The sequence below is a fragment of the Anopheles maculipalpis genome, chromosome 2RL (genome assembly GCF_943734695.1).
Source record: "Anopheles maculipalpis chromosome 2RL, idAnoMacuDA_375_x, whole genome shotgun sequence".
NCBI lineage: Eukaryota > Metazoa > Arthropoda > Insecta > Diptera > Culicidae > Anopheles > Anopheles maculipalpis.
The window spans coordinates 34,132,489-34,144,707 of NC_064871.1; the positions used below are offsets into that span (position 1 = coordinate 34,132,489).

The following is a 12,219-nucleotide window of genomic DNA, read 5'->3' on the forward strand; positions in this document are numbered from 1 at the left end:
GCGGATGGGAAAGGCACAGCGCGCAGCACAACGTCATCCTCGGCTCTACTTTCCACACTGTTGGTATGGGTGTCTGTCTACCTCTGCCAATCAGCTGCAGCCAATCGTTTGGTCGGTCTCGCTCATACGCTCTCGGCCAGGCAGAGGTAAGTTTCGGGCCCAACAACTGTGCACCGTCGTGTCGGTGGCACCCTTATCGCAGTGTCTTGGACGATACGGGCTGGCCGGGTACGGTACAGGCCTGTGCGGGTGCAGGTTCTATTTTCGCTCACTGGCATCTCTTTCCTACCCAAGTGGGTTTGCTATCTACCCCACCACCGAAATTACCCCCGGATCCGCTACCCCGTGCGTCCCTTGCCTTACCCGGCAAAGACCGTGCGGATGGTGCGAATATAAGAAGGCCCGATTCCATAGGTAGCAGCATCAGTTCAACAGAACCAATCCAATACAGAAGATGAAAACAAGCTAGTTTTCCAACATCTGTGGTTACACTCAAGTGCCTACGTGCATCTTAAAACAAAACTACATAAAATCCTTTAAAAAATTTGCGCTTCACTAAGCGAAGGTCAATTTTTCGTGTAAATCCCAGTTAATCGAAGTTACTTCGCCCTTTTCCTTCAAATTGTTTGTGCGTGTGTGCATTTACCAGTGTTATTGTTTGTGTGTGTGTGCAGTCGACACAGTTAAAGCTTAATTTTTAAATCATCATTCCTGAAATTTGCCTTCTACCCAACGTACCAACAAAATGCCTCAACTCATCGAACAGTACACGCCGTAAGTATTCGCAATGGATTGCCTAATCTTCTAGCGCTTCTAGCTTTGCTTGCCTGGAACACCTTTGTATGCTCACTGGAACCTTGTACCCGAACATAAAATGCTAGAAAGGGATTTAATGCCTTACCTTTTCCCGGCTGGGGGTGTGTCCTCTGAGGACGACTGATAAAGCTATCCGTTCGTCTAACACACCCTTGCACGTTAGTGGTTGATCTTATCGAGCTTCCTTCGATATGACCAAAGCCCTTACAATTTCGTTCGTTAAGAAAAACCTTTGCACTTTGACATTCCCCTGTATCGGCATTTGTTTGTCACACTGTGCCCACCATCATCAGGGTCCTAAGATCCTTGACGTAGCGCTCATCTGGTTGCTGATAATCAGCACCCTAATGATCTACGTCAGGGTGAGATGTTGCTTTTCTGTCTACGTACTGATGATGGCTGGCTGGCTGGCTGCTGATAACTGTAGGGAAATATATGTATATAAGCAGTGCATTCGGCCAACACTGGCTCAGTAATCATCTGTACAGCTGTCAAGCGCCGAGCCCTTTTCTCTCTATCTCAATCAGTCGCATTAGTCCAAATCCAATCCTCAATCTTCCAATGAGCATAGTGTGTTCCAGTGCGTTGTTCTGCTGGAAACATTACCCGACGTCTCGTAGTGGTGAAGTTCGCTAACAGTTGTTTTTCTCTCGTTTGTGCTTTGACACCCGTGTTTTTTTGCTACCTCGCGATGGTTAAACTGTTTGCCCTGCTCAGGCTCCCGACCACCCTGGGATGCAGCCCGAAGCTGAAGACGCTGCCGAAGAACCTGTACAACCATCTCCGTGGCTTCCCGGTCGTGAATGGAGAGGTGTCGCTGCTCTCGGACAAGGTGCGCCGATTCGTGGAGGAATCGGCCGCCATGTGCCAACCGGACCGTATCCACATTGTGGATGGCAGTGAGAGTGAGTGCAGCACGCTGTTGAAAACTCTGCACAGTCAGGGAACGATCAAGCCGCTGCCGAAGTACGACAACTGCTGGCTGGCCCGGACCAACCCGGCGGATGTGGCGCGTGTCGAATCGAAGACGTTCATCTGTACGGAGCGCCCGGAACAGGCCATCCCAACGCCGAAGCAGGGCGTTAACGGCAGTCTGGGCAACTGGATCTCGCCTGCCGACTACGAGCGTGCGGTTATGAACCGCTTCCCGGGATGTATGAAGGGACGCACGATGTTTGTCGTGCCGTTCTCGATGGGTCCGATCTCGTCCCCGCTGTCGAAGATTGGAATCGAAATCACCGACTCGGCGTACGTCGTTTGCTCTATGCGCATCATGACCCGCATGGGTTCGGAGGTGCTGGACAAGTTATCTAACAACTCGGTAAGTTTCGCGTTCCCAGTCTCTAAGCGATGGTTGAAGCTGAGTGGAGACAATTTTCCGCCCGACATGCATACTTACGGTAGTTTTGGTTTCTGTCTGTTTCTTTAGGATTTCATCCGTTGTCTGCACTCGGTTGGAACACCCGCCAGCGGTAAGATTGCGGTCCCATCCTGGCCTTGCGATCCCGAACGTACCATCATCTTGCACAAACCCGCCAACAACGAGATCGTTTCGTACGGTTCCGGCTACGGCGGAAACTCACTGTTGGGCAAGAAATGCTTTGCCCTTCGCATCGGCAGCACCATCGCCCAGCGGGAAGGATGGCTGGCGGAGCATATGCTCATCCTTGGCATCACCGATCCGAACGGTGTGAAGAAATACATTGCAGCCGCATTCCCGTCCGCCTGTGGCAAAACGAATCTCGCCATGATGAACCCGACTCTGCCCGGCTACAAGATCGAGTGTGTCGGTGATGACATCGCCTGGATGAAGTTTGACTCGAAGGGTCAACTGCGGGCAATCAATCCGGAGAACGGATTCTTCGGTGTTGCCCCGGGTACTTCGTACGAAACGAACCCCAACGCCATGGACACGATCTACAAGAACACAATCTTCACGAACGTTGCTTCCACATCCGATGGTGGTGTGTTCTGGGAGGGTATGGAGAAGGAGGTGTCTCCCGATGTGGAGATTACCGACTGGCTGGGCAATCCCTGGAAGTTGGGTGAATCGAAAACCCCAGCGGCGCATCCTAACTCCCGCTTCTGTGCTCCTGCCGGCCAGTGTCCGATCATCGATCCGGCCTGGGAAGATTCGGAGGGTGTCCCAATTTCCGCCATTCTGTTCGGTGGACGTCGCCCGCAGGGTGTGCCACTGGTGTATGAGGCCAACTCGTGGTCGCACGGTGTCTTCATCGGCTCGTCTATGCGCAGCGAAAGCACTGCCGCCGCGGAACACAAGGCCAAAGTGATCATGAACGATCCGTTCGCTATGCGGCCGTTCTTCGGCTACAACTTCGGAGACTATCTGAAGCATTGGTTGAGCATGGAGAAGCGTGCCACCGTCGCCGGAGGTCATGCACCAAAGATTTTCCACGTCAACTGGTTCCGCAAGGATGCCAACGGCAAGTTCCTGTGGCCCGGATTCGGTGAGAATAGCCGAGTGCTCGAATGGATCCTGCACCGCATTGACGATGCCGATTGCTATCGGGATACACCGATCGGTCGTGTGCCGACGGAAGGTTCGCTTAACCTGGATGGATTGAGCAGTCCAGTGAACGAGCGGGAGCTATTTTCCATTCCGAAAGACTTCTGGCTGCAGGAGGTGGAAGAGGTTAAGCAGTACTACGACAACCAGCTGCCTCAGGATTTGCCGGTGGAGATTGCCACCGAACTGGAGCAACTGAAGAGTCGCATTGAGAAGATGTAAACCATGCACTGATTAAATGACAAAAGCCAAGACAACCACTATAATGTAAGCGAAATGAAGAGATTAGGACCGATCTACCGTGTTGGCATGTGTTTATTGACCAGGGCTACACGGGAAGCGCGGGACAGGGACCGAGCAGCAAGTCAAGAGTCTTTAGGTGTAGATATTTTGTATTAAAGAATGTAAGGCATATTTTTACTTTCCCCCTATAGTAAGTATTGTGATAGACGCAGTAAGAAGAGTAATTGAAGCGCGGGTTTGGTTTTACGAAAACGTAGGCCCGCCAATCTGCTAACCTGGAGCAAACCTTAATTGTACGACAGCTATGAAAATCAATAATAAAAAAAAAACAATAATTTATAAAACATGGTGTTTTTCCATTCCTCTTTGTTCAATCCGCTCGGAGACTGAACTTGAAGCAAAACATCCATGGTTGTTTGTGGAACTGATTATAGTTCCTGTTGTTGTTTACCATCTTTTCCACGGTCAATGCAGCACATTGACCACCTAATCAGCGAATAAAAAATGTCTTGATTAAATTGTGTCAAGGATTAAAACTATTCCTTGAATTCAATTTTTCTTTTATTGCGGAGACTCATGACATCATCTCATACGGTCTTGTTGTTATTCAATGAAAAAGTTGCGGAATTAATATATTTATAAACGACTGCAAAACAGTTAAATATTACGTATAGTAGTTTTCATAATTGTTTCAAGGACAAGTGATAAATGAGGTTGGTTATTATGAAAATTTTATACAATTTTCCAATTGATAAAATTGGTTTTTTAAGGGTTTAAAAAAAATAGGGGTTCCTATTGGGATTATCGACTTTTTGATGGTTGCGCCGATCATCGGATCGTTTACTAAATTTGTTTGTATAAAGTGATACAATTTGATCAAGAGATGGATCTATCTATCTATCCTCACTGCGGGGGAAAAATGGATTAAATTTTCACAAATTTAAGCTCCATTATTTTCAACCTTAATACTGGTATAAGGTTTATAGCTCTTATCTGCTGTTGTTGCTGTGCAAACTTTTGCTAGTCTTGGAGTTCAGCGCATCAAATTTGTTTGGTGTCGTGAAGGATGCGTAGTCCAACATCTTGTGAAGTAGAAGGTACATTGACCGATTCTTACAAAATAATTTATCGTTTTATCTTTCTGCTTGACTTAACGAACTGCGAGGTCACAACGTCCATATAATGCCTTACTAAACTTATATATACACCGATACCCTGATACATGGTTATGGTCGTGGAATTTGCTACAAGGTCATGACGTGTTAATGCTGGCTCCTTTATCACTTCACCCTCAAGACTAATCACAGTATACTATGCCTAGAAAAAAGACAACATACGGTGGTGGTTACCTAACTACACGAGATTTCTATTGTTGGAACTACGTACGAAAGAACCGCTAACTTTTCCAATAATTTAACTCACATTTCGATCTTCTTCTTAACCTAGATGGCTTAACGACTTTCTAGGTTACGCCGGCCTAATGGCTAATGGCTTACCAGCCTTGCTAATATCACGTAGTTGGATAGTCAGAACTATCTATCGGGGAAACGGTTTTGATCGGATATGAACCTCGGTCCTGCCGTGTGAAGAACGGTGCCGTTGTCCAATCTACCACTGGGCAGCAAAATTTCGATCTCGATACTTCAAATAGAAGATTTAATGTAATTTTTAGTATTGTCTTCCTTAGTCCCATCGTTTTCCCCGATTAACGGATTATCTTCCTATATTTTACAGTTGCATATGAATTCGCGCAGTTTTCGAGCTCGAATTATTTGCTTTGGGCTTTTGCCAGCTGTGCGACATTATGTTTTGTCACTTGGGTTTACGACAATCAATCCATCCAGTATGTTTATATTCACGTTATTAGTTCTGTACGATAAAATGATTATTCAATATATTTCTTGTAGTGAAATTACCTTTTAACTTTGTTTAAAAATAATTAAAATTCAATATCTACTTGCTATTGCCTTCAACTTTCCAAGACATTTAATTGTCAAATATAAAATCATTGTACGAAAATGACATACAGCTTGTCCACACGATCAACCACCGTGCAACTATGACGCCGTTAAAAAGCGGTTAAAAACAAATTGGTTTCAAAATCGACAACAAACTGGTCGCACGCTACGGGCGGTGGTATTTATTTTGTTAATTATTGTAGTTTTTAAGTCACACGGGGAAGATTGTTTTGAGTGTCGTATTTCATCCTTCGAAGCGCCACTCTAGAAGAACCTTGTGATATCGTCCATTGCGTTAAAGTAGCCCGTTTTCTTGCATTTATAAAAGGCTCAAGGTCAGTCGGTAAGGAAAACATCTGCTGCGGGTGAAGTGCAAAACGTTGCCCACAATGCCCCTTGCTGCTGTGGAAAGTGCATTCCTGGACCAACCGACTGCCGTTATGATGGAAACACCGGGCAAAAAGCGCAAACGTAATGCGGAAACGAATCCGTTCCTGAACTTTACCGACCAAACGTTCAGCATCGCTTCGTCGACCCCGATCCACAATCGTCAGATCGATGGCAGTGCGTTCGAGAATCCGTCGTTCCGCGTGGCGAACAAGGAAAACTACAACCTGTTTTCCGACTCGTGCATGGAGGTGAAATCGATCGCGGATTTGGCATCGAAGCGCTCGAATAGTAATGCGTGTGATACGAATCCTTTTGAAGTGGTGCGCAAACCACCGAAGAAAAAGAAGAAACAGATGCACCCGGGCGGTGGTGGTTCGGTATCGCTGGAGGAGAGTTGTTTCGAGAATCCGGGTTTGAATTTGGCCGCTGCCGATAAGCAACCGGTAAACCCGTTCGAGGTGCCACGCGATGGTGAGGAATGTAAGCGCAAGGAAGCGGAAGAACAGAGCCGTTGCTTTGTGAACAGCGCTTTGAATATCCGTGGAGCGGAAAGTGCCGAACGATTCAATCCGTTCGAAATAGTGCGCCCGAAGGAAGGAGGATCAAGTGTGGCGCCGAATCGAGGTTTACCCGTGCCGGAACTGGCTGGTATTGAGAATCCTGCCCTGGAAATGCCAACGTACGCAATTGCCGTACCGTTCACGCCGTCGCTGAAGCATCGTATCAATTTCCAGGAGCTTGTCCCGAATGCTTTGACACCGTGTCAAATGTTGGCCAACATGGTAGTTTGCAGTCCCGATCCGGGCAAGATGGGATGCGCCGAGACGCAGAACAAGAACGCAACCGTTACGCTCGCCAAAAGACGTTCGCTGTCGGTTATAAGCGAAGAGTCGGACATCGGCGAAAAGTTGGACTGCTACCAGCTGGAACTGGAGAACAGCATTAATGAAGCGAAGGTACGCAAACAACGGCCGGGTGGTGATACGACTCCGTTCACGTACAGCGGAACTGGGCATCGCCGTCGATCGGTAAGACGCAGCTTGATCGACATGAAACACATTAGCAATCTGTCGCAGCGCTTGCACGAGCTGGAGGACGATGAGAACGATTTTACAAAGCTGGAAGACGATGAAAACCTACGCCCGGATGTTGCGGGTGAAGATAAGGAAAATAAACAGCCAACGCCGGAAGCCGTTGCTGAGCAAACAATCGACAAAAAAGTTGAAAATGAAACTACCAATGAGACCGAAGGTCACTGCAACCAACTGACGTTCACCATTACCAAAGAAACGACAACAACGGTACGGGAAGAGATACGCATCGACGTGTCCAATCCGGACGTTCAGTTCGAGGAGGTGGAAGACTTTGAAGATGAAGAGCAGGACGTTGAACTGCTGAACAATCCGGCACCTTTTCAGCGTGCGTACCGCAAGAAGGAACCACTTACAGAAAGACTTCCGGAAGAGGTGGAATCGGATGGCTTCAAGCGTCCACAAGCTGCAGCTGTGCCGCAGGGCGATAATGCACCGGTAAAGTCACACAAGGTGCGTGACGCTATTCGTCGCAGCTTCCGCCGATTGATACCACGCGGTCAATCGAATGAACCGAAGGACGAGGAAGAGAACCAATCTCTACCGGCCGGTGCTGAAAGTCATGGATTGATTTCCAGCATTCGGCACAGCTTAAGAAGACGGCAGACGAAAGCCAAACCGGATGAGGACGAGGGCAACAAGCAGAACGCGGAGAAACAATCTCCGCTGGAAATATCCATCATTGCTGAGCAACCACGGGCAGTGTTCCGTCAACCATCGCTGGATCAGTACAAACCGATCGCTGCTGCTGCTAGCTCAAACGGGAGCGGTGGGACACTGAGAAGCAGTCTACGCCGCTCTACGAAAGACATCCGAAAGCAGATGATGAAGTCGGTGTTTCGTAAGCAAACAGGAGATTTGGACGGTGATCACCATCAGGGACATCATGTGGGTGAATAGACTTAAAAAAAAAGCTGTAAGACTGAAAAAAAGGTAGAGAAGAAAAGGTACCATTTAATCTTTATTGTGCACAGGTACAATCCAAAAATCCCAGTTCAAATCCCGACACCAAAGTAGGATTTAGGTCCAATCGAGAGAATGAAAGCTACCATTCTATTTGCTCAAAATTTCCAAAATTTTATTGGAACTACGGCTGATTCCTATTAATTGTTCTCATTTTATCACCACTCAATTGCACCAAAACATATAATAATTTGCTGAAATTCTAATTAAGTTATGCGTTTTTAGGGTAAGGGTGTTTTTTTTTAATGCATTTGCATTTTGCGATTTTTTTACTGCACTTAATAATTATTCCATGTTTTTTTTTATTAATATTATTATTCGAACCAATGTTATTAATAAACTATGTAAAATAACACCACATTTTTTATTCGCTATAGACAGTAAAAAAACTGAAATATATCACACTTTTATGCTTATTTCACGAAGAGCGATCAGTTTCCGATTGCAGAAGGACTCATCATATCTTCCGGATACAACATTTTCCACACGCAAATCAAACAATTGTGTTGCATTTTGTATGTAAATTGGCCACTGCTCCATTATTCATTGTCACGTGTGCTCAATTCTCGTACGGTGGTAACGTTAAACCGGGTACCGTCGAAGTGCCGTGTGCATTGAATAGGAGAAATTGTATTAGATTGATGATGTTATAGGTGTCCTCGCCTACCTCTCGGTTATGACGTGCCAATTGAATTGCGATGTAACGTTGTTGTAAGTATCCCACGGTAGCAGTACAAGATGCGTGAAGACATTGAATGATCTATCATGGTGCGAAGGATATCAGTATGCATAGGATTGAAGACGAACAATAGGGCGAAAGGAAGGGCTGTTATAAGCGGATTTGTCCATCGCGGTTGTTGTAGTCTATAGTTTGGAGGCAGGTAGATTCTTTTCGGCAGATAGTTAGGTAGCCTCTGGAAGTAAATATCTATTTTTGAGAAGGTAGACATAAGCCTGCATCCTAAATAATGCAAGGAGATTAAGCTGGTTAAGAAACATTTTGACCGTCTTAGATTAATCCGTTATTCGCTGCTCCTTTTTGTCTTGAATAAATCATTTTTCTTTTATTTTTATCTTTCTATTTATCTTTAAAATTCTTCTTCAAAAATATAAATATAAAGTAACTGGTTGTCTCCATCGAATTGCTATCTAGTTCGCTAATCAACCAATAATTATCGAGTTTATTATCGATGCATCTGCAATTATTCCTTAGTTCCCTGTATAATTGATCCTAACGATATCCCTTCCTGTATTGACGTACCACAACTGAGTTTTCTTAGTCTATTGCGGTTTGTCAAACTTTTCAAAGGTTTGCTCTGCCAATTCTTTTAATCTATTATTTTTGTTCTCTGTAATTGACTGTAAAGCTCTCCAAAGATTTTTAACCATTGAGTGTTTATCCAGTGTCGTTATGCAGTCGTCATCTTACTGACATTATGCTACTTGTAGATGCTCCGATGTTAAAATAAAATTCTAGACTATGTGGAAATCTGCTCAGTTTTTGCTTTTAATACCTTGGGATTTAAACCCAGCTGTTAAGATCGCCGCTGCGGATGGGATTTGAACCCCGCTCCTGTCGTATTAAGTGAGGTAAGAACGGTGCCTGAGTTCATACGGCACGAGCGGTATTTAAATGGCATCCGGACTGTTCAGGCGTAACGGGACCTGGCGGAGATCGGATGGATAAAAGGCTGAAGCCAGGGATCGAGTATCCTAGAGAACTCCTGTTGACCGAGCCATGACACGACGACGAGCTCTATAGTCAGTGCGTCCAGAGCAGGAAATAAAAATGTCAGGTTTCACTATTACTGGTCGAAATCTGTAGGAAATATCTGGACAAGCACACCAGAGATAGTTTAGTACGAATACGGCTTTATTTACAATCATGTTCGGTACATTAAAACACATTGAAAATATAATGTAATGACAACTGATAACACTGTTAAACATCAACAACTAGCATATCGTTTGATTGTGGCTCGTTCGGCTCATTCGTGGATGGAGTAGCATGGATGTATGAAATATGACGGCGTTCGTTCTGTAAGGCTGCTAGTTCCCTCCCACCGTCCGTTTGGGTGTGTTTGGTTCGAGTATAGCAATGGGTCTAATGTTAAGATCTTTCCTACAGATCTAGAATAAATCGTGCCAACCGGTTCGTGGGAGAACATAGGGCCGAATCTTCCGCCGAGGATAAGGAGAAAGATGAAGCGGATCCAATGACGCTGGGTCCGATCTTACGTTCACCGGATGATGGACCCGGCTCCCGGTAACGGTACACCCCAAGTCGCTGCTGGTGATGCCGCCGATGCTGGTGATGGTGGCGTCGTTGCAAATGGACTCGCGGAAGTTGCTGCTACTCGGATGGTGGCTGTGGGCCTGGATCGGCCGACGGTGAGGATGTGCTGGTGGTCGTGGACCGAACACCCTGGGCTTGCGCTAGGGGCGCAGTAGTGCGCTGCACACCCAGCGAGGACGTAAAGTTCATCAGTGGTCCGATCAATTCAATCGGTAGCGGAAACACGATCGTGGAGTTCTTCTCGCCCGCAATGCTGCTCAGCGTTTGCAGATAGCGAAGCTGTAGGGCGGCCGGACTTTCGCACATGATGTCGGATGCTTCCTTCAGGGCGCGGGACGATTTCATTTCACCTTCGGCAGCGATCACCTTGGCACGGGCTTCACGTGCAGCTTCAGCTTCCGCAGCCATCGAGCGTTGAAGGGAGTCCGGAAGGGAAACGTCCTTACTGTAGAGAGCAGACGAAGACATGATTAGGACACATACGAGTGGTCCTCAAACAATGCATGAATACTGGCAACTTACATTTCAACACGTTCAACCTGTACGCCCCAAGGATCGGTTGCCTCATCCAGCGTGACCTGCATCGAGTGTGAGATGGCTTCTCGCTCCGTCAGCAACTCGGACAGATTCCTCGTACCGAGAACATTACGAAGCGTCGTGGCCGCTAGCAATCGTGTCGAATGGCTGTAGTTAGCAACCTGCACCACAGCATTAAGCGGATCGCGTATACGATAGTACACGACGGCATCCACCGAAACGGTGACGGAATCGCGCGTCAACACTTCCTGGGGCGGCACATCGAACGAAACGGTGCGCAGATCAACCTTGCAGTAGTTGTCGATACAGGGCAGAACGAAGAACACACCCGGACCACGGGCACCGCCGGACCGTAATCGACCGAGCCGAAAGATGACGGCCCGCTCGTACTCTTGCACGACCTTGAAGCAGAGAAACAGCGAGATGGGCAGGGTCAGGACCATCAGCACGATCGAACATACGGTGGCCAGTACTTCCACGCATCCTATCGAATCGGCTTCGGCTGTAGGTGAGAAACGAAATTCGTTAGATTAGTCCCGATAGCAGTTTACTGTATTATAATGTTCCTAAAGCGTAGTTCCCAAGAAACTTGTCCCACACAAGAAACTCGTTAAATTGTACCCCTTTCATGCGATGTGTAGACACTGTGCATCGTAATATTCTTTTCACTGGAGGTGTTGAGTGTCGTGGATTGTTTTTCTTTCTGTGAAATTGTCTTTGTGTACTTCATTCACGGGGTTCAGGGGGGAAATATCCGGTGGTGCCAGGTTTGTAACGGAAGACAAACTAATGAAAAACCGCGAATGAGTCTAATTGTCCCATGTGATGTGTGGTAATTTCACAAGAAGCATAGTTTGTGGCAAGCCTTCCTTGGAAAGGTGCCTTTGTGCATGTAATGCACACGAATTGATTGACATGCTGCTGCAACCGTCAAGCTTAAGTAATCAGCAAGCACAAAAAGGTGCCTCAACAAAGTTCTTCATTTGTCTCCGTTAGTTGCGGAAGTGAACGCCACGCTGTGACAATAAGCAGAACTTTCTTGAATCTAGGAGGAAAAGCGAAAAGTATGTTTAACTAGTATATTCAAATAAAGCAAACTTGTATTTACATTAATGTCTATTCGTAGGTTAAAGTCGTATTTATCAAATTACGAGTGTTCAAAAATAGGAAACCGTAAATTCGGTGACATTTTAAATTTGTGACATTTTTTAAACTTTCCTTTTTGTAATGCTAATGTAAATTCGTGCATTAAGATGAGAAATATCATTAAACCTTTTGTGTGCATAAAAGAACGGTTATAAAGATTGTGTACGCAATTGCTCAGTTGCCTAACGATTCACCCAACATTTCATCTTTTTATTATGCCTATTATGTAAAGCTGAAGACCATCGTAATCAG

At 46.1% G+C, this 12,219-nt stretch overlaps 3 protein-coding genes across 6 annotated transcripts in view; 2 read left to right on the plus strand and 1 right to left on the minus strand.

Moving 5' to 3' along the window:
* Positions 1-410: 410 nt before the first annotated feature.
* On the plus strand, positions 411-3,930 carry LOC126557364 (phosphoenolpyruvate carboxykinase [GTP]). The gene is made up of 3 exons (XM_050213105.1): positions 411-774; positions 1,534-2,137; positions 2,246-3,930. Exons 1-3 carry the CDS (start codon positions 746-748, stop codon positions 3,563-3,565), a joined length of 1,953 nt encoding a protein of 650 aa, XP_050069062.1. The 5' UTR covers positions 411-745; the 3' UTR covers positions 3,566-3,930.
* A 1,948-nt stretch (positions 3,931-5,878) lies between these two features.
* Positions 5,879-7,925, plus strand: LOC126557338 (uncharacterized). The gene has a single exon (XM_050213063.1). The coding sequence runs from the start codon at positions 5,934-5,936 to the stop codon at positions 7,923-7,925; it is 1,992 nt and encodes a 663-aa protein (XP_050069020.1). The 5' UTR covers positions 5,879-5,933.
* Positions 7,926-10,149: 2,224 nt separating this feature from the next.
* Positions 10,150-12,219, minus strand: part of LOC126558274 (band 7 protein AGAP004871-like) — a 30,893-nt gene continuing 28,823 nt past the window's right edge. For 2 of the 4 annotated variants that reach the window (XM_050214261.1, XM_050214263.1), the window contains exons 2-3: positions 10,807-11,323; positions 10,150-10,729 (exon numbers count right to left, since the gene is read on the minus strand). In XM_050214261.1, coding sequence (XP_050070218.1) covers positions 10,342-10,729; positions 10,807-11,323 — 905 coding nt within the window. In that variant the 3' untranslated portion in view covers positions 10,150-10,341. The remainder of the gene's footprint in view (positions 10,730-10,806; positions 11,324-12,219) is intronic. The other 2 variants (XM_050214259.1, XM_050214262.1) reach the window with 1 other exon arrangement.